Source organism: Oryx dammah, unplaced genomic scaffold (genome assembly GCF_014754425.2).
Source record: "Oryx dammah isolate SB20612 unplaced genomic scaffold, SCBI_Odam_1.1 HiC_scaffold_6, whole genome shotgun sequence".
NCBI classification, from domain to species: domain Eukaryota; kingdom Metazoa; phylum Chordata; class Mammalia; order Artiodactyla; family Bovidae; genus Oryx; species Oryx dammah.
The window spans coordinates 10,070,321-10,094,752 of NW_024070190.1; the positions used below are offsets into that span (position 1 = coordinate 10,070,321).

The 24,432-nt window shown below is 43.9% G+C and overlaps 1 protein-coding gene across 5 annotated transcripts in view; it reads left to right on the top strand.

Moving 5' to 3' along the window:
* The window catches only part of SIPA1L2 (signal induced proliferation associated 1 like 2), a 246,651-nt gene that overhangs the window by 145,026 nt on the left and 77,193 nt on the right, over positions 1–24,432 (top strand). For all 5 annotated transcript variants that reach the window (XM_040242739.1, XM_040242738.1, XM_040242742.1 and 2 more), the window contains exons 4-7: positions 4,106–4,239; positions 5,947–6,135; positions 13,738–13,912; positions 18,785–18,888. In XM_040242739.1, coding sequence (XP_040098673.1) covers positions 4,106–4,239; positions 5,947–6,135; positions 13,738–13,912; positions 18,785–18,888 — 602 coding nt within the window. The remainder of the gene's footprint in view (positions 1–4,105; positions 4,240–5,946; positions 6,136–13,737; positions 13,913–18,784; positions 18,889–24,432) is intronic.

Sequence of the window (24,432 nt, forward strand, 5' to 3'; positions counted from 1 at the left end):
CTGATGAGCATGCCGGTTCTGCGCTTGGAGGATGACTCCTCCCCCAGCGCCGGAGGGCAGCGGGTGGCGGGGGCAGGCCATCAGGAGATAGTCTGCTCCACAGAGCAGGTTGGTGGAGTGAGCTGTGGTGGAGCGGCCTGCAGAGAGCTTTGGGCTGCTTCCAAGATGCTGCTGCTGCTGCTGCTAAGTCACTTCAGTCGTGTCCGACTCTGTGTGACCCCATAGATGGCAGCCCACTAGTCTCCCCCGTCCCAGGGATTCTGCAGGCAAGAACACTGGAGTGGGTTGCCATTTCCTTCTCCAATGCATGAAAGTGAAAAGTGAAAGTGAAGTCAGTCAGTTGTGTTCGACTCTTCGCGACCCCATGGACTGCAGCCTACCAGGCTCCTCTGTCCATGGGATTTGCCAGGCAAGAGTACTGCTTGAGTAAATGCCAGCGGTGACTGCTGCTGCCCTACCCAGGCTCTGGGATTGGGTCACCGCTGCGTCCCATAGCCAAGACTTCTCCCCAGTCATGGCCTCCCCACATCTACCTAAAAGTATTAGAACTAATAAGTGAAGTCAGCAAAGTTTCAGAATACAAGATTAATATACAGAGATCAGTTGCTTTTCCATAGATTAATAATGAACTACTGAAAGAGAGAGTTAAAATAACAATCCTGTCTAAAATTTCATCTGAAAGAATAAAATATTTAGGAGTAAACTTAACTCTGAAAACTATAAAATATTGATGAAGGAAATTGAAGATGATACAAAGAAATGAAAAGATATCCTGTGCTCTTGGATGGAAGGATTTTGTTAAAATGGTCCTACTATCCAAAGCAGTCTACAGATCCAACACAGTCTTTATCAGGATACCCATGATGTTTCTTGTAGAACTAGAGCAGATAATTTTAAAATTCCTATGGATCCACAAAAAACCCTAAATTAGCAAAACAATCTTGAGGAAAAAGAACAAAGCTGGAAGTATCACCTCCTAGACGTCAGATTATACTACAAAGTGATAGTAATCAAAACAGCATGCTTGTGGCACAAAAACAGACAAGGATCAATGGAACAGAACAGAGAGTGAGGAAGAAGCCCACACATTTATGGTCAACTGTGATTTATGATAAAGGAGGCATTATACAGTGGAGAAAAGACAGTCTTATCAGTAATTGGTGCCTGGAAGACTGGACAGCTGCTTGTGAAAGAGTGAGATGAGAATGTTTCCTCACACCATCTGCAAAAATAATTCAAAATGGATTAAAGACCTAAATCTTGCAGACCATAAAGCTCATTGAAAAGAATACAGGCTGAACACTCTTTGACATAAGTCATAGCAGTATTTTTTTTGAACCTTTCTCCTGAGGCAAAAGAAATGATAGCAAATATAATCAAGTGGAATCGAGTTAAACTTAAAAGCTTTTGCAAAAGAATCCATTGACAAAACAAAAAGACATTCTACCATATGTGAGAAAGTATCTGTAAATGATGACGAACAAGGGATTAATAATGAAAACATATAAATACCTCTTCCAACTCAATATCACAAACCAAACAGCCCCATCAGAAAATGGGCAGAAGACCTGAACAGACATTTTTCCAAAGAAGAAATACAGATGGGTAATCAGCACGTGAAAAAATGCTCAACATCACTAATTATTAGAGAAATCAAAGTAACCATGATAGATCACCACACACTAGTCAGAATGGCCATCACCACTAATCACATGTGGATTAAAAGGGAACCCTCCTACTCTGTTGGTGGGAATGCAAATTGATACAGCCAGTATGGAGAATAGTATAGAGGTTCCTCAAAAAACTAAAAATAGAGTTGCCATGGGATCCTGCAATCCCAGTCCTGGGCATATACCTGAGGAAAACTATAATTCAAAAAGATACATGCACCCCAGTGGTCATAGTAACACTGTTCACAATAGCCAAGACATGGAAACAACCTACGTGTTCATCAGCAGATGAATAGATAAAGAATTGAGCCATAAGAAAGAATGAAACACCGCCATTTGTAGCAATGTGATTGTACTTGAAGAATATTATGTTTAGTGAAATAAGTCAGAGAAAGACAAGTAATTATTGATTGGTATGTAGAATCTAAAAAATAAAACAACTGCATATATGTAGCAGAACAGACTCACAGATTCAGAAAACAAGCTAGTGGTAACCAGTGAGGGGAGGAAAGGGTAGAGGGTCAGGGTAGGGGATGAAGAGATGTGGGCTGTTTGGTATGAAATAGATAAGCAACAAGTATATATTGTACAGCATAGGGAATTATAGCCATTATTTTGTATATAACTTTTAATAGAATACAGTCTATAAAAATACTGAATCACTATGCTGTATGCCTGAAATGAACATAATATTGTAAATTAGCTATACTTGTTTTTAAAAAAGAAGTTGAAAGCATATGGAATCTTCCTGGACCAGGGATTGAACCTATGTCCCCTGCATTGGCAGGTGGATTCTAAACCACTGGACCACCAGGGAAGCCTCTGACTTTCTTTTGATTCATGTTCACAGGTTTTATCAAATGCCTACCAAGAAACTGATCTGAGCATTTTTGCAAGTAATTTTTGAAATATGTTCTTAATGCATCAGGCTGCTGATAAATAACTCATTGTTGGTAAATAATTCATTTTTTGCAATGTATTTTTAATTATTTAATTTTTTATTCATTTTTAATTTCAGTGGAGTTGTGCATGTTTGTAACAGTTAAGCAGACTATTATCAGTACATAATTTACAAGGATGAGGCATCCATGAAAAAGAGACTCACTTCCTATTGTATAAGCCCAGGACTGAGGTAGTAATTCACCTTTTTAGTCCCTGAAATAGGGGACTTGCTGCTGAACCAGTCCTGACTGGTTCAAAAGGAAAGTGTGTCAGTATTTATCTCATTTGGTTGCAAGTAAAAAATAAATAATCTGCCTTTGAAGATGTAGCCAGTGTTCATTAGTGGCTTTGGATAATGTTTTCCTTGAGTGATACAAGGACTGTTTTTCTTTGTTGAACTTAACCTGTTTTCTACTTTATGAATAACATTCCTTATTCCTTCAGAAATTACTGTGGCAGAAGATGTTAGCATAATCCAAAGCCTTTGGAATACCTATGGCTTTTTTCAAGCTTACAAACATGTGATAGAGCATGTTTCTTTTTAACGTAAAACTATACATCAGAAAGATTGGCCCAAATCACTAAGGTGACATTGAAAAGGGATAAAAGTAAAAAAGGGGGAGGTTATTAAAGTGATTTTGCATACAGGGTGAAAAAAAACAGCTTTATAAGTGCGCACCTTGGAGAATGGACTGGGCAGCAGTTCATTAAGAAGTAAATGAATAACACCTGGAGCTTTGCATGGAGCGCCCGCTTTGCATGGATTGTTGGTATGAAGGTTTGCTAAAATCGAGAAGCAGCATGAATAAACATTTGGGTAATTGCACCCTCCGTGTTGTATGGGTTGGACCACATCTGAGTGTTGTGTTAAGTCTGGGTCCTTGCAGAAGAAGACACTTAAAAAGTGTGGTTGGAGTGAAGCTTTTATACTTCTTTTGGCAGAGCTCACTTATGCATCCAGAAGGGCTTCTCCCAGAGCTGAGCTTGCCATCACTGGCAGCGTTCTGGAATATATGCTTCATGACGGGGGAGTTTTTCTGGGTTGTGACCCCACGGCCAGGACCATGTCTGGCACACAAGTGTTCTGTGAGTGAGAGACTAATGATCATCTCTTAGGAAGAATGTTCTTGGAGGTCCCTATGCTAGCTGCCTCATAGTCACCTACCAGGCGGGCACTCAACCCCAGTGCTTTGTGCCGTTCTAGAGCACTGCATGATGGGGTGGGGCAGGAGACAGGAGGGGGCAGACATATGTATACCTGTGGCTGATTCATGTTGATGAATGGCAGAAACCAATGCAACATTGTGAAGCAAGTGTCCTCTTGCAATAAACAAGAAAAGTGCATCTAAGTTGGAGACAAAAAAATTGACCACATTTGTGGGAAATCCCACACCAGAGACCCTGGTGCATCTTCTGGACTAGATACACAAGTTGCAAAATCCCCGTCCTCTTCCTGCTTTCTTCTTCTCATGCCTCCACTTTCTCCGTCACAGAGCATCAGAACTACTTTGGAATCGATGAGAGCCTCGGCCCTGTGGCAGTCAGCGTCCGGAGGGAGAAGGTGGAAGACCCCAAGGAGAAGGAAGGGCCCCAGTTCAACTACCGAGTGGTTTTCAGGACAAGTGAGGTACTGGGCGCTCGTGGCGTCTGCCCTGGGCTGGGCCTCTGGTCACTGCTTGGGTTGTTTCCCACAGGGTGTTACTTTCATTGTCAATGTTGATCACACCGGTTAAGATGACTGAAAGGGCTTACACTGTTTGGTTCCTAGTGAAATATTTGCAAACTTGTGATGGATGTTAAGTGGCAGTGATTTTACTGTCACCTCACAGGACAGAAAGGATAAAATCATCAGAATGCAAGGTTCTTGGGCATAAGGCAGAGATCAAATCTGAACTATATGATTCATGTCAAAATTGAACAACAACTTTAGAATCAAATGCAGAAAACCAGGAAGCCACCCCTGAGGTGAGTGTTGGCTTAGCGTGTCTGTGGGTCCAGGAGCTCTGTGGACCCACACTTCCTCCCACCAGCAACCAGGCTACTCCTCCACTGGTCTTGCTTTGAGTGAAAAGTGTGGCTGTTACACAGATGGCTGATACACGTAGATGGGAATGTTGATTAACGTAAAGAACCAGATCTGATTTGCGCTTTAGTTTTTATCCTCTTGACCATTGTAATTAGATGGGAATGTGTTGGTCACACAGTCCTGAACGTGTATTTTGGCAACTGCTGGATCTGAGTTCAGAGAGCCCCTCAAAGGCTTTGCCCAGGCCTGGTACTCGGTGTCTACTTGCCTGGGCCCAGGTTCTGGGCCGTAAGCAGGAGAAAAAAGCCCTCTCTGAAGATGGCATAATTTAAGTTGTGGACCTGTGCCATCCGGTTCAGTAGCTGCTAACTACAGGTGGCTGTTTGAATTTAAGGGAATTGAATAAGAAATATGGCTCCACTGCCACACGGGTAACAGGTCACGTGCTTCACAGCCACTTGGGGGATGATGGCTCCCGGGCCAGCCAGTGCAGCGGGAGGACAATCTCATCACTGCAGAAAGTCTTGTTGGACAGCGTGCCCTGGGCACTGTGCAAATGCTAGGCGCCACTGTGACCTCCATCACCGCGGCTGCTTTGTAGCAGGAGTGGAGGGTAGGGGGAGGGGTGGGGTGAGAGCCAGGCCTCTAGGCTGGCAGTGCTGCTGGGTTCCTTTCTCGGCACATTAGACCCGGGATTAGATTTGCTGTGTCAGAACAGTGACTGCATGAGGACATATCCCAGATAGGGAGGAAGAGCCTTCTTGGACCTGAGTCACTTGCCCCTAGGAGTCTCAGAGTGGCCCCACCCAGCCTCGGAAATTGTCAGCAGTGGGAAGTTAAATAGAAGAACATGAAGAGTAGAAGACAGAAAAAAATAAGAAAACAAATAGAAAGGAAAAATACAAAAAGAAAAAGAAAACAAAAAGAGTAGAAGAAAAGATGACAGACCATGGGAGAAAGGAAGGGAAGGAGGAGGAGGTGGCCGCGACTGGCCCAGCCCTGTGGCTCCTGGCTCAGCACTGTTGGCTCTGACTGCAGGGGGTGTGTCTTTATGTCTCCCTGGTGGGGCATCGCCCCCTCCTCCTCATGCCTTGGGCACACCTGGTTATGTCAGCCCCACCCAGCTCCTTCCTCTGTGTAAAGACTGATGAAGGTTGAATCTGCTTCTGCAGACTGAGAACTGTAGTCTCCTGTACTCACTTAGAAAAGAGCCTTCTCTTTCTTCTTCTTTTTTTTTTTTAAGGCAATTGAAACATTGTGCTTTAGAGAGTCAAGGTTAACTGAAGTGTGTGCTATTTTGCCCCACAGCTGACGACGCTGAGAGGAGCAATTTTGGAAGATGCCATACCCTCTACCGCCAGGCATGGGACTGCACGTGGACTCCCGCTCAAAGAAGTTCTGGAATACGTCATTCCTGAGCTCAGCATCCAGTGCCTGAGGCAAGCCTCCAGCTCACCCAAGGTCTCAGAGCAACTGCTCAAGCTGGATGAGCAAGGGGTGTGTATCATGATTGAGACTGACGTGTCTGACGCTTGGTGTCCATGGTCCTGAGTGTTTCAGAGTTTTCCCATCCATCTCCCTTTTAAGATATTTATTTTTAACGCCTTAAAGTATTTTCTCTCCAGTTTTTCCCAAATGTGCCTCTATTACTAGTTACGATGCCTTTATTATTAAGTAATGCATCTCCTGCTGAGTTGTGACTTGCATTGTTTTTTTAAAAGATGATTGTGTACTTGTTACTTATTTATTTTTGGCTGCATCGGGTCTTTGTTGCTACACGGGTCTTCTCTGGTTGTGTGATGACTTCTCGTTCTGGTGGCTTCTCTTGCTGCATGCAGAGCACAGGCTGTAGGCGCAAAGGCTTCAGTAGTTAACGTATGTGGGCTCAGTAGCTGTGGCTTGCAAGCTCTGGAGCACAGGCTCAGGAGTTGTGGCTCAAAGGCTTAGTTGCTCTGCAGCATGGGGAATCTTAGTTCCCAGACTAGAGACTGAACCCCTGTCCTCTCCGTTGGTAGGTGGATTCTTAATCACTAGACCACCAGGGAAGACTGTGACATGCATTATTTTTAGCAAGGTCTGATATGTCCCAGCCAGCAGGAGCAGATCTGATTCCTGACTGTTAGAGATCGCTGGTGTCCTTTCCCCAGGGTTTTTGTAGTTGATGCTGTTGTTTTTAAATTTATTTATTTCATTTGTTTATTTGGCTATGCCTGGTCTTAGCTGCAGATTGTGGGTCTGTGATGTGGCATTTGGGATCTAGCTCCCCTACCAGGGGTCAAACCTAGGCCCTCTGTGTTGAGAGCATGGAGTCTTAGCTGCTGGGCCACCCGGGAAGTCCATCCCCCCGGGTTTAAAGAACTCACATTGGACCTTTCCCTGAACTAACATTTATTGTTGTTTACTGTGTGCAAAGCATCAGGATTACGGATGGCAGTGAACAGCATGCATCAGGAGAATCGAGAAGCTAAGACCTGGTCCTTACTCTTGGGGAGGTCACTATAACAGAGCACAAAGGCCCTTGCAAGGCAGAATGTGGCCGTGGTGGGTTTGAAGGGGCCGAAGTGCAGTGTATTCTAGGGAAGGAGATTTGAGTAGAATTCCAACAGGGAGCTATGAGTGCTTAGCTCTTTTAGAAACTATGACTCTTTTCTTTTCAAGGAAAGGGCACACACAGGGAAGCTGAGAGTTAAAACAACAACAATAAGCATAGAAGAGTGAATGCTGGGCTAAGGCTTGTGCACTGGGTATGGAGGCAGTAGGAAGCATTGAAGGTTTTCGAGTGGGACATGCCATGCTGGTAGTTGTGCTTTAGGAAGACTATTCTGGTAGAAGGGAATTGGACAGTCAGGTGAAGGTAGAGCTTCATGGTGGCCTGGAGCCCATGGTGTGAATCACATAATAATCAATTATGCGATTATCGACCTCATCCGGGAGAGAATGATGGACAGGATGTAGATGCTGGCCCAGAAGATGGAAAGAGGTCTTTCAACTTCAGATGCAAGATAATTTGTAGGCAAAACTGAGAGGTAGGTGCCCACGCGTATGCAGCTTGTTTTAAATGAGTGGATTTCTGTTTAAGTCCCTCATGGCTTAAACAGGTAAGAATCTGCCTGGAATGCCAGAGACCTGGGCCGGGAAGGTCCCCTGGAGAAGAACATGGCAACACGCTCCAGTGTCCTTGCCTAGAGAATCCCATGCACTGAGGAGCCTGGCGGGCTACAGTCCGAGGAGTCGCACAGAGTTGGACACAACTAAGCAACTGGCACTTTTCACTTTTCTTTCACCTGGTTTAAACAAAAGAAAAAGACAATTGCAATGTCGTTCCAGAATTTTCCAAGGAAAATATTTTGGCACATTCTGAAGGGAAGATGTGGTATTTCCTGGTTGACCCGGTAACACTCATTGTGTTGTATTGGTGGAGTGTTTGATATTTGGATGGCTGGAGTTCTAAAAGAGATGAAGTTGTAATTGTTCTAGCAAATTAACACTGCATTCTCAGCCAGAGGAAGCAGACACCATGATATTCAGAAAGGATAATCCTGCGATCTGCCTTTCTCAACATTGAGGCCTAACATATTCAAACCAACAACTAAACCTGAGTAGTTGACTTCTAAAATTGCACAGAAGCATTCACCACAGTTATCGCTAATAAAGTGTGTGGTATGTAATGGCCGTGAGGCAGCTGAGAAAATCCTGTTGTCAGGGAGGGGCAGAGCAGGCATGTTGCTGCTGGTCTGGGGACTCAGGGTTCAGGTGGGCTTGGTGTGAAGCATTTGTCACTGAGCCAGACTGGGGTCCACTTGCCTGCACAGAGTCAAGCCAGGTTGTGGTGAAGGTGAGTGCAGTGTTTAAGGAAGCCAGTGCATCCTATAGTTCCAATTATATGTTTCCAGTGCTTTTTTTTTTTTTTTTTTTGAGATTATATTTATGTGACTCTGCTACAATATGATGTCTTGACTTCCCACAACTCCTAACAATATCTAAAGGTATCTTAGTGGTAGCTTATCTCACATTCTAGTTTCTAAAGGGTCTTTAAAAGTTACACTCATCAGTTGGGGTATTTGAGAAATCCTTCCAGATAGTGCTGTTCTTATCCACTTTCCTAATAGAAAAGCTGCCCAGGGAGGGAATGGGCCAATTTTTATGTTACTATTCTTAAGGGGTTTTAATCTCAAAAAATTACTTACAGAGGATAGATTGTTGTTTTCTGCTTTCTTGGAGTTTGGAATCTATTCATGGTTTGACACTGAGTTTATCTGCTCTGTACAAGAGATGCTGTAATAGAGAGAGTAAAGTAGGTCCCAGATCACTCATTCCATTCTTTACATTTGGTAAGATGCATTGAGCAGGAAGACTCCATACCATGGAGAATAATAAAGAAAGTAATACTGAGCAGTACTTGAAAGTTTTGTTACTTTATCTACATAAATTCATCAACTTCTAAGATCCCTTTTTTTTTTGAGACTATCCTAGTTTTTCTAACAAGTGAGTTCATAAGATTATATAAATTGACTTTTAAAAAAAAAATTGGAGTATAGTTATAATGTTGTATTAATTTCAGAGGTACAGTAGAGTGATTCAGTTATACATATGTATTATATATGTATATATATTCTTTTTATGGGATATTGAGTAGAGCTCCCTGGCTATACAGTAGGTCCTTGTTGTTTATCTTTTTTATATAGTGTGTATGTGCTAAGTCACTTCAGTTGTGTCCCACTCTTGGTGATGCTATGGACTGTAGCCCTCCAGGCTTCTTTGTCCATGGGATTCTCCAGGCAAGAATACTGGAGTGCGTTGCCGTGCCCTCCCCCCAGGGGATCTTCCTGACCCGGAAATTGAACCCATGTGTCTTATGTCTCCGACATTGGCAGATGGATTCTTTCCCACTTGTGCCACCTGAAAAGACCGTATATAGTAGTGTGTTATGTTAACGCAAGAGTCTTAATTTGTACCTGCCCACTAGGTTGACTTTGTAAAAAAAATAACTGAGGTTGGTTACGACGGCTTACTGACTTAGAATATTACGGCATCTTTGGATTCGTTTGTTCTTAAGCCAGCTGCCCCTCCAGATAGATGTTCACTCATGCCCCAGGATTGCTTGAAAGGAAATCAGAATGGTCTGACCACACGAGACTACAACTTAGAACAGGTGGCTGAGTTTAGGAAGTGCAGTGGCAGGACTTTCCTGCACACTTGAATTTATTTTCAAGGCCATTCTGAGACTTTGTCTTTTGCTACCTTCCTTTAAATTTTCTGGTCAATAATTACAGAGTTTCTGGCCTTGGGTACAGAGCGTGCGGTCTTGATCCATTCTCAGGGGGCTGGGGACTGTCTGCCTGTCTATGCAGGGTCTGTGTGTTCAGCCCTGGACAGGGAAGCAGTATAGAGTTTTGACAAGTGGGTGTTTTCAGTTTTTGACTGTGGTGATGCCCGAGGTTCCTGGTTCCCTGAGGTTCCCCCCAGGACTCTGAGCCTGGTGCAGTTCACATCAGAACAGTTAAGGAGGGTCAGTGGGAGTGAAGGTGTGGTTAAAGGTGACCTCAGGTGTGGGTGTAGAGGCCTTAGAGACGAAGTTTGTTCCAAGAGAATTGGGGGTTTTAGTTCATGGAGAGCTGGGGTCTGTCCTCCCCTTGGAATCGTGCCAGCTTTCTGATAAACCGTGGGTGGGAGGGGTCAGCCTCCATATATTGCATTGCAGTTGATTTCATGAGGTCTCTAAGAGACGGAGAGCTGTGTCTTCCTCCACACAACATCCCATTCTGTTCTTTTATTGGACTTGCGCTACACTGGCCACTGGTGAATCCTCAGTCGCTGGAGATGGTTCTGTCTCCAAAGTCCCATCTTGCATCCTCTCCCACTGGCACACAGGTCACAGAGGACAAGGTGGTGAGTGTGTGTGTATGGAGGGGCAGGCCCAAGTGGTGTGTGTGTGTGTGTGTGTGTGTAAGAGGGCATCTCCACTGGAGATGGGGGCTGGGAAGGACACCTGGGGGCTTTGAAGCCTCTCCTAGCCACATCCATGGGCCCAGGACTTCTTGGATGAAAGGCGAATTCTCTTCCCAGTTGGGATGTAGACGCGCTCATTTGTCTGGAAGCTGGAAGAAAGGATATGTGAGCGAATAGCCCTGCACTCAGCACAGAAGCCCCGAGGGGGTTTCAGTTATCTGGGTATTTGGTCCCTGCTTGGGCTTCCCTTGTGGCTCAGCTGGTAAAGAATCTGCCTGCAATGCCGGAGACCTGGGTTCGATCCCTGCGTTGGGAAGATCCCCTGGAGAAGGGAATGGCTACCCACTCCACTCCACTATTCTGGCCTGGAGAATTCCATGAACTGTATAGTCCATGGGGTCCCAAACAGTCAGACAGAACTCAGCGACTTTCACTATTAACTATTCTTGAGTCACAAAAGCATCATGTCCACAAGGGTAGGGACTGGAGAGAAACTATGTATGTCCAGAGAGGGCCCTGCTTCAGCCACCGGGGCCACCCCAGCCCCCAACCCTGGGGCCAGAGATGGCTTTACCCCAGGCCTGCTCCCCAGAGGTTGCTGCTGGAGATGGTGGGGCACCCTGGGACAAGCCACAGGTGTGGGAGGGCACGGAGAAGGCAGGGTGGTGCTGGAGGAGGTGACAGGGCTCCAGGGGAGTAGTGAGCAGGGTGGGGAGCAGCCCTGGGACAGTGAGCTCCTAGGATGCAGTTGATGGTGCAGCCACCCCTGCTGGGTGCAGAGGAGATAGGGGTGCGGGAATGTGTGGTCCCGGGGTGCTGGTATGCGTGCCTGCTAATCACATCACAGAATTTCAGGGGGACTCGCTGTAAGGCTGGGGCCAGACAACTGGAGAGGGCAGAAGAGAGGTCGAAACATCACAGCTCTGAGGAGGTGGAGAGTCATCCATGGGTCACGCTAGAGAACTAATCCGGATTCTGATAGTCACCAATGTCATCACATCTGCGGTGACACCTGTCAGTCCCAAGGGTTCCCTAAAGTACTTCACGGTCCTGCAGTGTCTTCCGAATCACTCAGAACAATGAATGTTTATAGTGAAATAGTACGAGGCATTTGTCTTACACTTATTTTTTTTTAAGATGATGGTCCCTTTGCAGTAAGTGTGGTGTCTCATTTGTTTCGTTACTTGAGTTGATCAGAAACGTTTATTCCTCAGTCCCTGGGTGCATAGAAGTGTGTTTTGTCTTGATGTTACTAAAGACCTAGTAAGTAAATGTTAATCGCTCAGTCATGTCTGACTCTCTGCCTGGCTCCTCTGTCCGTGGGATTCTCTAGGCGAGGGTACTGGAGTGGGGAGCCATTCCCTCCTCCAGGGGGTCTCCCCGACCCAGGGATTGAATCCACGTCTCCTGCATCGCAGGCGGATTCTTCACTGTCTGAGCCACCAGGGAAATCAGCACAGTTCATGATGCTAGCAGCTTAAACCCAGCATCTCACAGGCCCGCACTCGGAGCCTGGAACCGTGTCCTCAGTGTGATTTGGGTGATTTGGGCAGAACACCAGGCCCATGTGCTGTCTCCCCTTCCCTCCCCCGAGCCCCAGGAGCCATCCCTGTAGGTGGCGCACGGTCAGATGGTGAACAGGGAGTCATCGCTTTGGTTCCTCCCCTCCCGCATAGCTCTCAGTCAGGGCACAGCACCTGTCCTGGTGCTCTGCTGCCTGCTCAGCTCTGAGCTTCCCCAGCACCTCCACTGAGATGCATAGCGGACGTATCCCTCCCTTTCTTGGATTGTAAGTGTCATAGGTCACTCGGATGAGACTGCTGCCATCACTGTGCTACTCGAGAGAAATTAGTACCATTTTACCCTATTTTACTGATAGAGTCAGCTCTGAGTTTTGATTAAAGGCTCTGTTTTACAGTTTGATAATAAAAGTGAACAGTGTTGTGGACAGATGCCTTTAGGGAATTGGGGAGGGCTGATAATTCATCAGTCTTTGAGGCTCAGATTGCTGCTAGTAGGATAAAGTGCCCTGCTTTTGTGTTTGATGGGTAGTTCCTCTTTAGGGAAAATTAAAAAGCTGTAAACGTGGATCCCATGTCTCTCCTGCCTTAGGAGAAAGAAGTGTGGTACCTTCCATCATGGCATGGATGGACAGAGAGACAGAATTATCGCAGGAACCCTTCAGTTGCTATTAAAGTTCTTTATGGTCTATTGTATATTTAGCATATGTTTTCAAGATAGTCAAAAATGTAGAAATGACTGTAATGGCTCAGCCAGAGTTACGTTTATGGAAATAAGACATTATTCTATCAATATACATGGATCACAATTTTCAGTGGGAGTCTTTCCTCCCCAGACCTTAATTTGAGTTGTTTTTTCCATTACAGTCTTTCATATTTCCATGAATGTTCAAATAATGACAACAAAAAAGCATTAAGAACCAGAGAGGGAAAACTTCTGAAAATATACAGCTTTTTTTTTCTTTCTAACTTCGAAGATAATGCTATTTACTATACAGAGGGTATAAGATGTTTCCACAGCTCTATTTTTAAATAAATGTTTGATCCTAGCTGTCTGTTTTGGAAACCTGCAAACTCCCATGTAGGCAAGGCCATTCACTGTATTTCTTAGGTTGTCTGACATTTCTCCAGCTGTTATTTTCAGGTCTCTGGGTTTGTTATGAATTTGTAGGGTTTTGCAGAATGACAGTTGATTACTTTTTTTAGCTTCTGGAAATTGTCCTGGCATGCTTTCCTGTGAACAGAATTCTCAGCTCCTATAATTTTCATTTTACTGAAGTTAGCTTGTGTGATGCTTTTTAATTTTTTTAAATATATTTTATGTTTTATATCGGAGTATGGCCTTCCCTGGTGGCTCAGACGGTAAAGAATCTGCCTGCAGTGCGGGAGACCCAGGTTCATTCCATGGGTCAGGAAGATGCCCTGGAAAAGGGAATAGTACCTGATCCACTATTCTTGCCTGATAAAATCCCATGGACAGAGGAGCCTGGCGGGCTGCAGTTCGTGGAGTCACAAAGTGTCAGACGTGACTGAGCGACTGACAGCGTAGCTGATTTACAATATTGTGTTAGCTTCAGGTGTACACATCTGATACTTTTGCCAAGTAATTTACCTTTTTCCCCCATTTCAGCTGAGCTTTCAGCACAAGATTGGGATTCTGTACTGCAAAGCTGGCCAGAGTACCGAAGAGGAAATGTATAACAACGAGACGGCAGGTCCAGCTTTTGAAGAATTCCTTGATCTGCTGGGCCAGAGAGTGCGGCTGAAAGGATTTAGTAAATATCGAGCTCAGCTGGACAATAAAAGTAAGCTTCAGACTTGGGTGTCTGCACAAATTTAATTCCTCAAAGGTAGGCACACCGCAGACATCTAAGTGAGTGGTCCTGCGCCCTCCTGTTCCTGACCCCAGCAGTGGCTGAGCCAGCTTACTGGGGATGGAGTTGGAATTTCCTCAGATGAGCAGGGGGGCTTCCCTGGTAGCTCAGGTGGTAAAGTATCCATCTGCAATGCAGGAGATCTGGGTTCAATCCCTGGGTCGGGAAAATCCCCTGGAGAAGGGAATGGCTACCCACTCCAGTATTCTTGCCTGGAGAATTCCATGGACAGAGGAGCAGGGTGGGCTACAGTTCATGGGGTCCCAAAGTTGGACACGACTGAGCAACTAAGCACACCCATGCACTCAGATGAGCAAGGAAAGCACATTTCTCAAGGGCATTGTGTCTGACATAATCTCAAAAGTCAGTTCTTCTTCCTTTGTAACAAGAGCAGAGATCCCCCAGGATTCTGTGAAGAATCTTTTATGTTCTTTTTTCTTCTCGCCTCACCTCTGTGTTCCACCCTGTCCCCCTGCAGCTTGACCAACCCTTGCATTCATTTCTGAAACGTCTAAATATTTCCACATCCATGCAGGCCATCTTGCAGCCTTATCTTGTCCATAGCCTTTCTCATGGTATTACCTGGGGAGCTGAAGCTCTCATTAAAAAGCTGACACATCCTGTTTTCCAAGGACCTTAGTCAGATTCTCTCAAGTGGGGCACCCCTGGGTTCCCTCCTATGTGTGAATTTGTCTTGACTCTTCATTTCGATAATCCTGTTCCTTATGGTCCTCATAAACTCTAAATATTCAACCCTTTTATCTGTGTTGTTACTTAGTTGCTCTCAACACACCTGAAAATACCAGGTAGGGTAATTTTGTGTATTTGGGGAAATTCTGCCTATCGTCAAGCAGTGATTTGCTTGCCCTTTTACTGAAGAGTGAGTAAAAGGTGGTTCTGTGAGGGCATCCAGCCCTCTAGGAGGGGTCAGTGGGGACCTGTCCTGGGGGAGCATCAGCCAGGATTGGAACCAAGGCCCTGTGGCCCCAGGTCTCACCTTGCTACCATCAGTGACTCTTGCCTACAACAGAGTGGTGCCATGCTTCCTGTGCCTGGCTTGTCATCAGTTCTGGGGTTTCAGTCTTTTTTTTTTTTTTTTTTTAACCTGGAAGATAATTGCTTTACAACGTTGTGTTGGTTTCTGCCATGCAACAGTGTGAATCAGCCGTAAGTATCCATATGTTGAGCCTCCCCCCGGCTTGAGCCCCTCCCATCCCACCTTTCTAGGTCATCACAGAGGACAGGGTTGAGCTCCCTGTGCTGTACAACAGCTTCCCAGCAGCTGTCTGTCCACACGTGTGCTCTCAGTCGTATCTGACTCATTTTTGACCCCATGGACTGTAGCCCGCCAGGCTCCTCTGCCTACGGGATTCTCCAGGCAAGAATACTGGAGTGGGTTGCCATTTCCTCCTCCAGGGGATCTTCCTGACCCAGGGATTGAACCTGAGTTTCCTGCTTGGCAGGCAGATTCTTTACCAGGCATCATTGTATATATATGACAATGCTACTTTATCAGTTCCTCTTCACCTCTCCTCTCACTGTGTCAACAAGTCCATTCTCTATGTCTCCGTTCCTTCCCTGCAAATAGATTCATCAGTACTATTCTTCTAGATTCCATTTATACGTGCTTATAGGCAACATTTGTTTTTTTTGTTTTTGAAAGCGACCCTTAGAGGATAGATCACAATATCTGGAGAAAAGTTGGCTCACGTACAAAGCCCTGTGTGTCGTGTCAAGGCTGGAGCTTGACTATTAAGTTGAATGTGCATTGCTCATGCCTCAGAAATGTAAAGGTTAGAAAATAATATATGATACCTATTGTGAGTGTCCACTTCTTTTAAGAAAGATCACTGAGGCCTTTTCTGAATTTTCTTTCTTTTTTCTCTGCCAAGCTCCCCTTACCTACAGACTACCATACAACCGCTAAGCATGCTGCCCTTAGGGACGCCTTCCTGAAGAATGAGCTCATTCTTCATGGGCTCATTGCTGCTCTGCATGTCTGTTGTCCTTCTGCTGTGGGAGGGATGAGGGGACATTTTAAGAGCTCCTGATGTATACGTTCTATAAAACTACAGCGTAGAGAGTGCAAATACTTTTTTTCCCCTATGTACAGAATTGACATCAGCTTGGAGTTTTTATGACCTAGGAGATATCTTTAATACCTTACAGATGTCATGCTAATCATGTTAGCTCAAGGAAATAAGAACAAAATTTTGACACGTTGATTCGTATTTTTATGAGCAAGGTGTTCTATGAGAGACAAAGAAATCATGGCACGTCTTCCCCTTAGAGGAACTTTCTAACAGTTGTGTTTCATAGAATGGTCGGATGAAAGTTACGCCTTTTATGCAATGGGCAAGAAAATCTTACGTTCAGGAGAATTGTGTTTAATTTTTTAATGTTTATTTATTTATTTTTGTCTGTGCTGGGTCTTAGTTGTTGCATGTGGGGTTGGCATTTGGGCATCTCGAGTTGTTGCCAGTGGGCTTAGTTGCCCAGAGGCATGTGGGATCTCAGTTCTCCAACCAGGGATTGAACCCACGTCCCCTGCATTGGAAGGTGGATTGCTAACCAGTGGACCACCAGGGAAGTCCCCCACTGTTTCCGTTTTAATTCTGCCTGCTGCAGGACCTTGGTAAAATCTGGGCCATATTTTATTCACAAAGAAAATTCAGAGTATTTGGGCTAGAGTATCTGAGATGTCCCCTCCAGCTTTAAAATGAGCCATTTCTCTCTTGAGTACAGAATGATGTGGGGTAGGCACAGAAGGGCCATGAGCCGCTGAGTTGCTTTGCTGAGCTGTAGAACACAGACCCCAGGCTGTGGCCACCTTTCTTTAGTTCGGTGCAGAGATAAAACCAAAGACTGCCCTAGATGACCCTTTATCTCTTTCTTAGTAGAAATATTTGCAGCAAACCCCACCAAGCTTGTGAGTTTACCTTTTCTGTTGCCATACTGATAGTTGAGATGAAAACTTTAAAAATGCTTAATTTCTGAAATTCATCCTTTAGTATGGGCTTGGAATAGACAAGCTATGACCACATTTTTTAAAGTGTTTCTCCCCCTTCCCCTCAGAATTGCACTTTTCTTTTTTCATTGCAATTTCCTGAATCTGAAGCCCACTGACCAGGACTCTTAAGCATCTGTCAGCATCTCTCATACTGAATTTTAAACATTGGAGTAGTGTTGTGATGGGAGTCCTTGAACCTGCGGGGTTAGTTCATCCTCTGACCCTCACTGTTATTTCTTCATGGAAAGAAGAGTCATCGTTCCTTCATGACCAGCCTCCTCTCTTCCAAAGCCACTTTTACTGTCAAGATCCTAAGAGAAGACAGTTGAAATGGAGAATTACTCCCCAAAAAGTCCTATGAAAAAATAACAAATATGCATTTAATGAATAGTTAAAAGAGAAAATGTCTTTATTTGGGGACTTGATAGTATACAGCTTATTAGATGAACATACTCTCTGACCATCTGCAAGTTAATCTACCAGTATCCATAGATAAACATTCTACATACTCCCCTTACTCATGAAATTGCCTTCTATGACTACCTTTGCAGTGCAAAACTGTATATTTTTTTTCTAAAGTATTTTCAGGACTATTTCTGAATTGGATATAAATGCTGGGAATAAATACTACATGATTTAGAAAGAAAATAATAAATGCTCATGAAGATTAAGTGTTTTAATGTTTTTAAAGTAAAAAGTTTTAAATTTCAGATTAAAAAAAAAAAAGAGTTAGCCCTAGGTAACTATGTAGAGTTTTCCCAGTAAACCCAATGGAATAAACTTCATTTTAAATAATATTGAATGGTATTGTTCCTTGTTCTTTAAAAGGTGGAAAAATAGATACAGCTCAAGGATTGAGAAAGACAGTAAGAATTCTTTACTTCTTAATTTCTGTTTATCTTTTTATCTTTATCTGTATGCACGGTGGTTCAAAACCCCATCCTAAAATCATTACTTAGATGTTTTATAGTCACCGTGTTGGCTTGGCATCTGAAATTCTCAGTGAGGTAATCTGTTGATGATACAGATGGGTCTTGAATTTGCAAAGAATCGTTCTGCTTTTGAAAAGATGAATAGCTGTATGATTGCCAGGGATTCAGATGTCATCGTTTTTTAACATGTCTCAGTGCATAATATACAGTAAGAGATCTCATTCATTCTCCTTGGTCTTAATCATATGACTGCATCATCGCATTGCCTGTTGAAAAGAAAATTAGTTCCATGATTCTGGAAAGAAATCCTTAATATCTTTTGTCCACATTTCCATACGAAGTCAATCCTGTTTCATTTTTCTGAGTTCTGGAGGGTCAAGTGCCCAGGAATAACTAAGAATTAGCTGTAAACACACACACGCACGCACGCACGCAGTATGGGGCAAGGACAGCTTCTGACTAGCTCAGATCCATCGAATCATTGCACCCAGGCCTGCGCCAGACCATACCTCCTCCTCTGCTCTTCACCTGTACCCCTCGTGGCTGAAGCATCTCTCCCATGTGGGTCATCAGCCCTGGGAAGGCAAGAATGCGGAAGAGAAGAGAGGGGAAACCATGTGTTCAGTAGAAAGTGCGTGTGAGAGCAAATGAAGAAAACCCAGGCAGCTGCCACGGGCTGGAAAGTGGTAGGAACAGTGCCTGGTGTGAGAGCAGCAGCGCCGCCACCGAGACGCTGCTCCGTTATAGTGGGGCCTTCTGTTCCTTTCAACTGAATTGCCTTTTGTGATAATGACCTTCTAAGTGTTGAATTGCTAATCTGCAGTGGCCTGACTTGTTCTTGTAATTAATCTTTGTTTTCAGCTGATTCTACAGGAACGCACTCCCTGTACACGACATACAAAGACTACGAGCTCATGTTCCACGTGTGCACCATGCTCCCCCACACGCCGAACAACAGGCAGCAGGTACAGCCTCCCCGCTACTTCCGCAGCACGCGCCCATCCAGGGCCAGCTCTCATGGTATTAGTGGGTTCAGAATTTGAAACACTTACTAGGGTTTTTTGTTTTTTTTTTTCCTTAAATGACATTAATAATCTTTGACTCTTATCATTGGGAAGCATTTTGGCTTTAAAGTGATTATTACTGCACAAGTTTCATTGCACTTTTTTCTTTCAAAACTTAAATACTCTCCCACACTCACCTGAATTGCTTGCCAAGCAAAACCTTAATGGGAACCAGTGGCAACTGCATTAATTTCAAGTTGCAAAAAAGTCGACAAATATAACCTGAACTTTGATTTCTGCATGTGGGTAGATAAGTTACTGTAAGAAAGTAGGTTATAACTCACTTGTGGCATTCTTTAATTTTAGGAGTTTGATTATATTTGGGGGCAAACCCAGAGTTAAAGCAAAGTTTGTTTTCATGCTTAAGAAAACTTTGTTTTCCTGATGTCACTTAACTGCACTCCTTCGCTCTAAATTAAAGCAACAAAGACTGCATGGTAGTTGTTCAGTAAGTATTTGTCAAATGAATGAAACTTAATTGTTGCAGAGAACTGGCCTTTCTTTTTTATCTGTTTTCTGAGTGCTCGTGAAATTCTATGAAGGTAGTCACAGGATGCTTCTTTCCGAAGAGGCTACTTGTCCTGTCCCAGGTGGCAAGAACCACCTTAGATCTCACAGCCAGGAAGAGAAGGAGGTCCCCGGCCCCCAGCCTCATTTGTCCCGTTCGGGGCTGCAGCTTCTCTGTTTATTCATCTTCTTGTAGTAATTGCTAGATGGGTTATTTCTTCCTAACACTTGACCTCAGCTCCTTGTCCATCTTGTATATTCTACAGGGTTTTCTAGTAATCTGAGCTCTGCTCACTGCCTTCAGAGGATCTATCTTTTGATCACGTCTGTATGTTTTTTATGAGATGGAGATACAATCCCTAGATCACGTGTATGAATTTGTATACATATATTGTAAACTAAGGGATCTCCAGCTCTTAAAACATTTATTTGGAATAATGCCATGTGGACTCACTAGATATTCAGTTCAGTTCAGTTCAGTTCAGTCGCTCAGTCGTGTCCGACTCTTTGCGACCCCATGAATCGCAGCATGCCAGGCCTCCCTGTCCATCACCAACTCCCGGAGTTCCCTCAGACTCACGTCCATCGAGTCAGTGATGCCATCCAGCCATCTCATCCTCTGTCGTCCCCTTCTCCTCCTGCCCCCAATCCCTCCCAGCATCAGAGTCTTTTCCAGTGAGTCAACTCTTCACATGAGGTGGCCAAAGTACTGGAGTTTCAGCTTTAGCATCAGTCCGTCCAAAGAAATCCCAGGACTGATCTCCTTTAGAATGGACTGGTTGGATCTCCTTGCGGTCCATGGGACTTTTATTAAGAAGCTCAATTTAGACCATGCAGTTGTCCTGCAGATACTTATGAGTCACCCAGTAATTAAATTTAGGATGAGTTGTTGCTCAGAAATCTCATAGGCTTAACTCAAACCCAGAGAACTTGTCAGCACATTAGTAGAAATATAACGAGTGCCTTTGGACCCCACTTATGGAGCGTTTGAACCCCAAGGTCCTGCCAGCTCCCAAGTTACCTGAGTCACTTAAAAAAAAAATTATTTATTGACTTGGCTGTGTCAGTTCCTACTTACAGGACTCTTGACCTTTTGTTGCTGCGCGCCGGCTCTCTGGCTGTGGCATGCAGGCTCAGTAGTTATGGCCTGTGGGCTTAGTTGCCCCATTGCATGTGGGATCTTAGTTCCCAGATCAAGGACCCAGCCCCCATCCCTGCATTAACCATGGGACCGCTGGAGAAGCCCCTGGTAGACTCCAAACTGAATCCATCCATTGTTTCTCAGGCGGCAACCTCTGGAATTCCAAAGCTCATTTCACTTTGCTCTTACAGAGCTCAGTACTAGATTCCTCTACCCTGTTTTTATTGAACTGTAATTAAAATGGTGGTTTTATGAGTTCGTTATACCTGACTTTCTTTCACTGAAACTATCCCTGAAAGGTCCTACACACAAAAATGTGGATGGAAGCACAGAGGATGGGGAGTGGGATACATGAGTGCTTTCAGTTTCCCAAGTGGAAGATTTAAAAAAAAAAAAAAAGTCCCTTGCACTGAGACAGTGCATCACACACTGTATAGCCTAAAGACTTATTTGGTTCCATTTTCATTTCTCTTTTTTAACTTGAGTGAGAATCCATGGTATTGAATAAGTTATGCTGATAGATTATTGTTTAAAAAAAAAACTGTTTTGCTTTTTTCAGTTGCTTTTATATATATGGAATATGTATGATCTTATATGTGGTTCATTGGGAAATTTACATATTCAACATAGGTAATCACGTAAAAGGGATGAGAATGTAGGGTGTGGGATAAAACTCATTGGGCTTGCATTCTGAACTTAACCGTGGCCAGTTACTTACCTTGGGGCCTTGGCAAAGATTCTTAGTCTCTCAAGAAATGTGATGATTATATAATGAGGATCGAGAAGAAAATGGCATCCCACTCCAGTACTCTTGCCTGGAGAATCCTGTGGACGGAGGAGCCTGGTGGGCTGCTGTCCATAGGGTCGCACAGAGTCAGACACGACTGAAGCGACTTAGCTGCAGCAGCGGTGTATAATGAGGATGTAGTCTAGGTAGCCAGTCGTGGGTGCTTGGAACCTTGTGCTGAGGAGGAAGGAGTCTACACCCAAGCTCAGACAGACAGGATGCTGTATGTTTGCGATACCTTCCAAAGGTTTGGACGTGAGGAGATTTGACACACGTGAGTATATCTGGACAAAACGATACATAACATCTTCCTCTTGGTGTTAGAATTCTGTGATTCTAGGGCTTTCTTTGAGGCTTCCTCCTTCTAGGTTGGAAAAAAGCTTCAGTAGAAAAATATAGTCATTAAGAGCAGGATTTCTAGAACCACATTTCCTAGCTACTATCTTTGTGACCTTAGGTCACAGAAAAATTTTCTATGCTTTATTTTCCTTTATTGCTGAAGACAGAGACGTTTACCTCTTCTCTTTCCTGAGTATTGTATGCATACAGAGACGTTCCTAGAATGCAGAGAGCAGTCAGTTACCATTTGTGGAATGAATTAATGAACGTTTCTCAGTTGATAGAATCAGAGGAGTTAATATGTATAAAGCACTTAAAATAGTGCCTGGCACAGAGTGTGCTCAATAAATCTGGGGGGTTATTACAATTTATAACTTATGAGATATAGAGGACAAGTATTTTAGATGACTTAATTTGCATTTCATCTTCCTGTTCCCAATCCTAAAGATTTATTATGAAAAGCTAAGGCCTGAATAGCTAAGAAAATGAGGGACTGATTTATCAACAATTTCAGAAAACTATTTTAACTTTGATACTTAATATTTTGCTGATTGTGAGTTGTCATCAGAATATTCTGGTCATAGATCAGTGATAGCTCTGTGCAGTTTTGGAACATGGACTTTTCAGCTTTCTTGTGGGTTGTTCTGCTTTGCCAAATCCTCACCCACCCACCCTGTGCCCATGGAGTGTGTTACTACCAAGGGCGTAAGTGTCTGAAATGACCATCTGGGCTCATGACTGCTTTTGGAGGCCACAGCTTAGCACAGTTAACTGTCTGTACGTGAGTTGTGCCTCTGACATCAGCCTCATTAACACCATGGTATCTGTGACTATTTAACTGGTCCAGACGCGTCCACATCACATAGAATTTCTTGTGTTTGTTCTTATAATAAATCAAGCTGAAAGCTTATTCCAAGATGTAGTGAAAAGTATTTAGAGAGTTCACCACAGTTGCAGAGGAGTTCAGTCTTTGGAGTATCTGACTCTTAGAAAGAAGACCTCGCCAGACCTGGGAAGTGATGAGGAAGCCCATTCCTGAATGTTTTCCCTCTTCAGTGAAGTTCCGCAGGTCTGTTTGGCAGGCAGTCCACTTTCCCCAGCACTCTCCCCTGGGTGCTTGTTCCCCTCCCACTTGTCCTGTAGACAGACCATAGTTAAGCTATCCTGGGATGTTAGCAGTGGAAAGATACCCACAAGTTAGCTCCAAGCATCACTTTAGCAGAGAAACCTTTTTCTTCAAGCTAAGCATAGAAAACAGATAAAGGTAGCATGGTCCTGGCACAGAGTAAACCTCCTTTTTTTTTTTTAATGCTTTCATGTTATTAGAACTGCTCTGTTTGGAAGGGGTATCTGAGATCCATGGAGGTCCCTAAGGAAAAAGACCAAACTCCTGGGCTTCTGAGATTCCATCTGAAGAATCCTGGTCTTTTTCTGGGGATGGACTTGACGTCTACAAAAGTAATAGAGACAGAGTTTCTTAGGCTGGAACCCCTTCACCATATAACTTGGGCAAATGGTCAGCCCCCGCCTTAAAAGGTTTGTGTACGTGCTTCTAAGTCCCTCGTTGGTTCTGCTGAGGAAGTGAAATGAAAGTGTTAGTCGCTCAGTCGTGTCCTGCTCTTTTGTGACGTCATGGTCTGTAGCCCGCCAGGCTCCTCTGTCCATGGAATTCTCCAGGCAACAGTGCTGGACTGAGTTGCCATTTCCTCCTCCAGAGATCTTCCCAACCCAGGGATCAAACCCAGGTCTCCTGCATTGCAGGCAGATTTCTTTACTGTCTGAGCCACCAGGGAAGCTGAGGAACCATTCAGCTTCATTAAGTTCTTCATTAAGTTCCACTGCATTAAGTTCTATACAAGGAGGTCCTGACTGCTCTTGGATTCACCTATAAATAGGCATCTAGACTATTTTGGAAGCATAAGGTGCTTATTCAGCTTTTCATGATTAGCTTTATTCCCAGGCCAGAAAAAGGGATATATACTTATACAATAAGAATTATTGCTTTTTGAGTAGGCTGGCACTACTCATTTTCAGAAGAGAAATAGTTGTATCTTCATAATCCTTTCTTATCTTCACTTGGTTATTAAATCATTAAAAATCTACATTCATGATTTGTTTCTCCATTTCCAAAATATTCAGCTTTGCTTAACTGGTTTGTACATTTATTTTTGTCATTGTTAAAATATTGTATGTAATATTTGTACATTTGTTATATGGTGAATCAGCAAATGCATCTTTGAAGTGGCGATTAAATTTGGTAGCTTCTTGCTGATCTGAGATCAGAGTGGTTAATTGTGGTCACTTTTCTATGGAAGTGAAAAGGCAAGGTGTTCCTTCTTTAAGTATAGATCCTCTGTATTTATGTGGTAATGTGTGTGGGTTTTCCCTCTCTATCTTATTACTCAGACTACTATTTCATGTTCACTTTTTCCATTTCATTACACAGGAAGCTCTATAGATGTCTCTTAAAAACGAAAGCGAAATTGTAACCACTGGTGTATGCTTTTCTGAGTATAGGGTATATGGGTGGAGGCAATGTGGTGTTTGCACGCACATGTGTTGTGTATGTTCTGTATGCATTGTGCAAAATTAAGGGAGTCTCTGAAGGAGGAGAAGCTAGCCCTGCATGTAAAGAGGAGACACTTCTAAGAAAAATATTTGGTGGCACTGG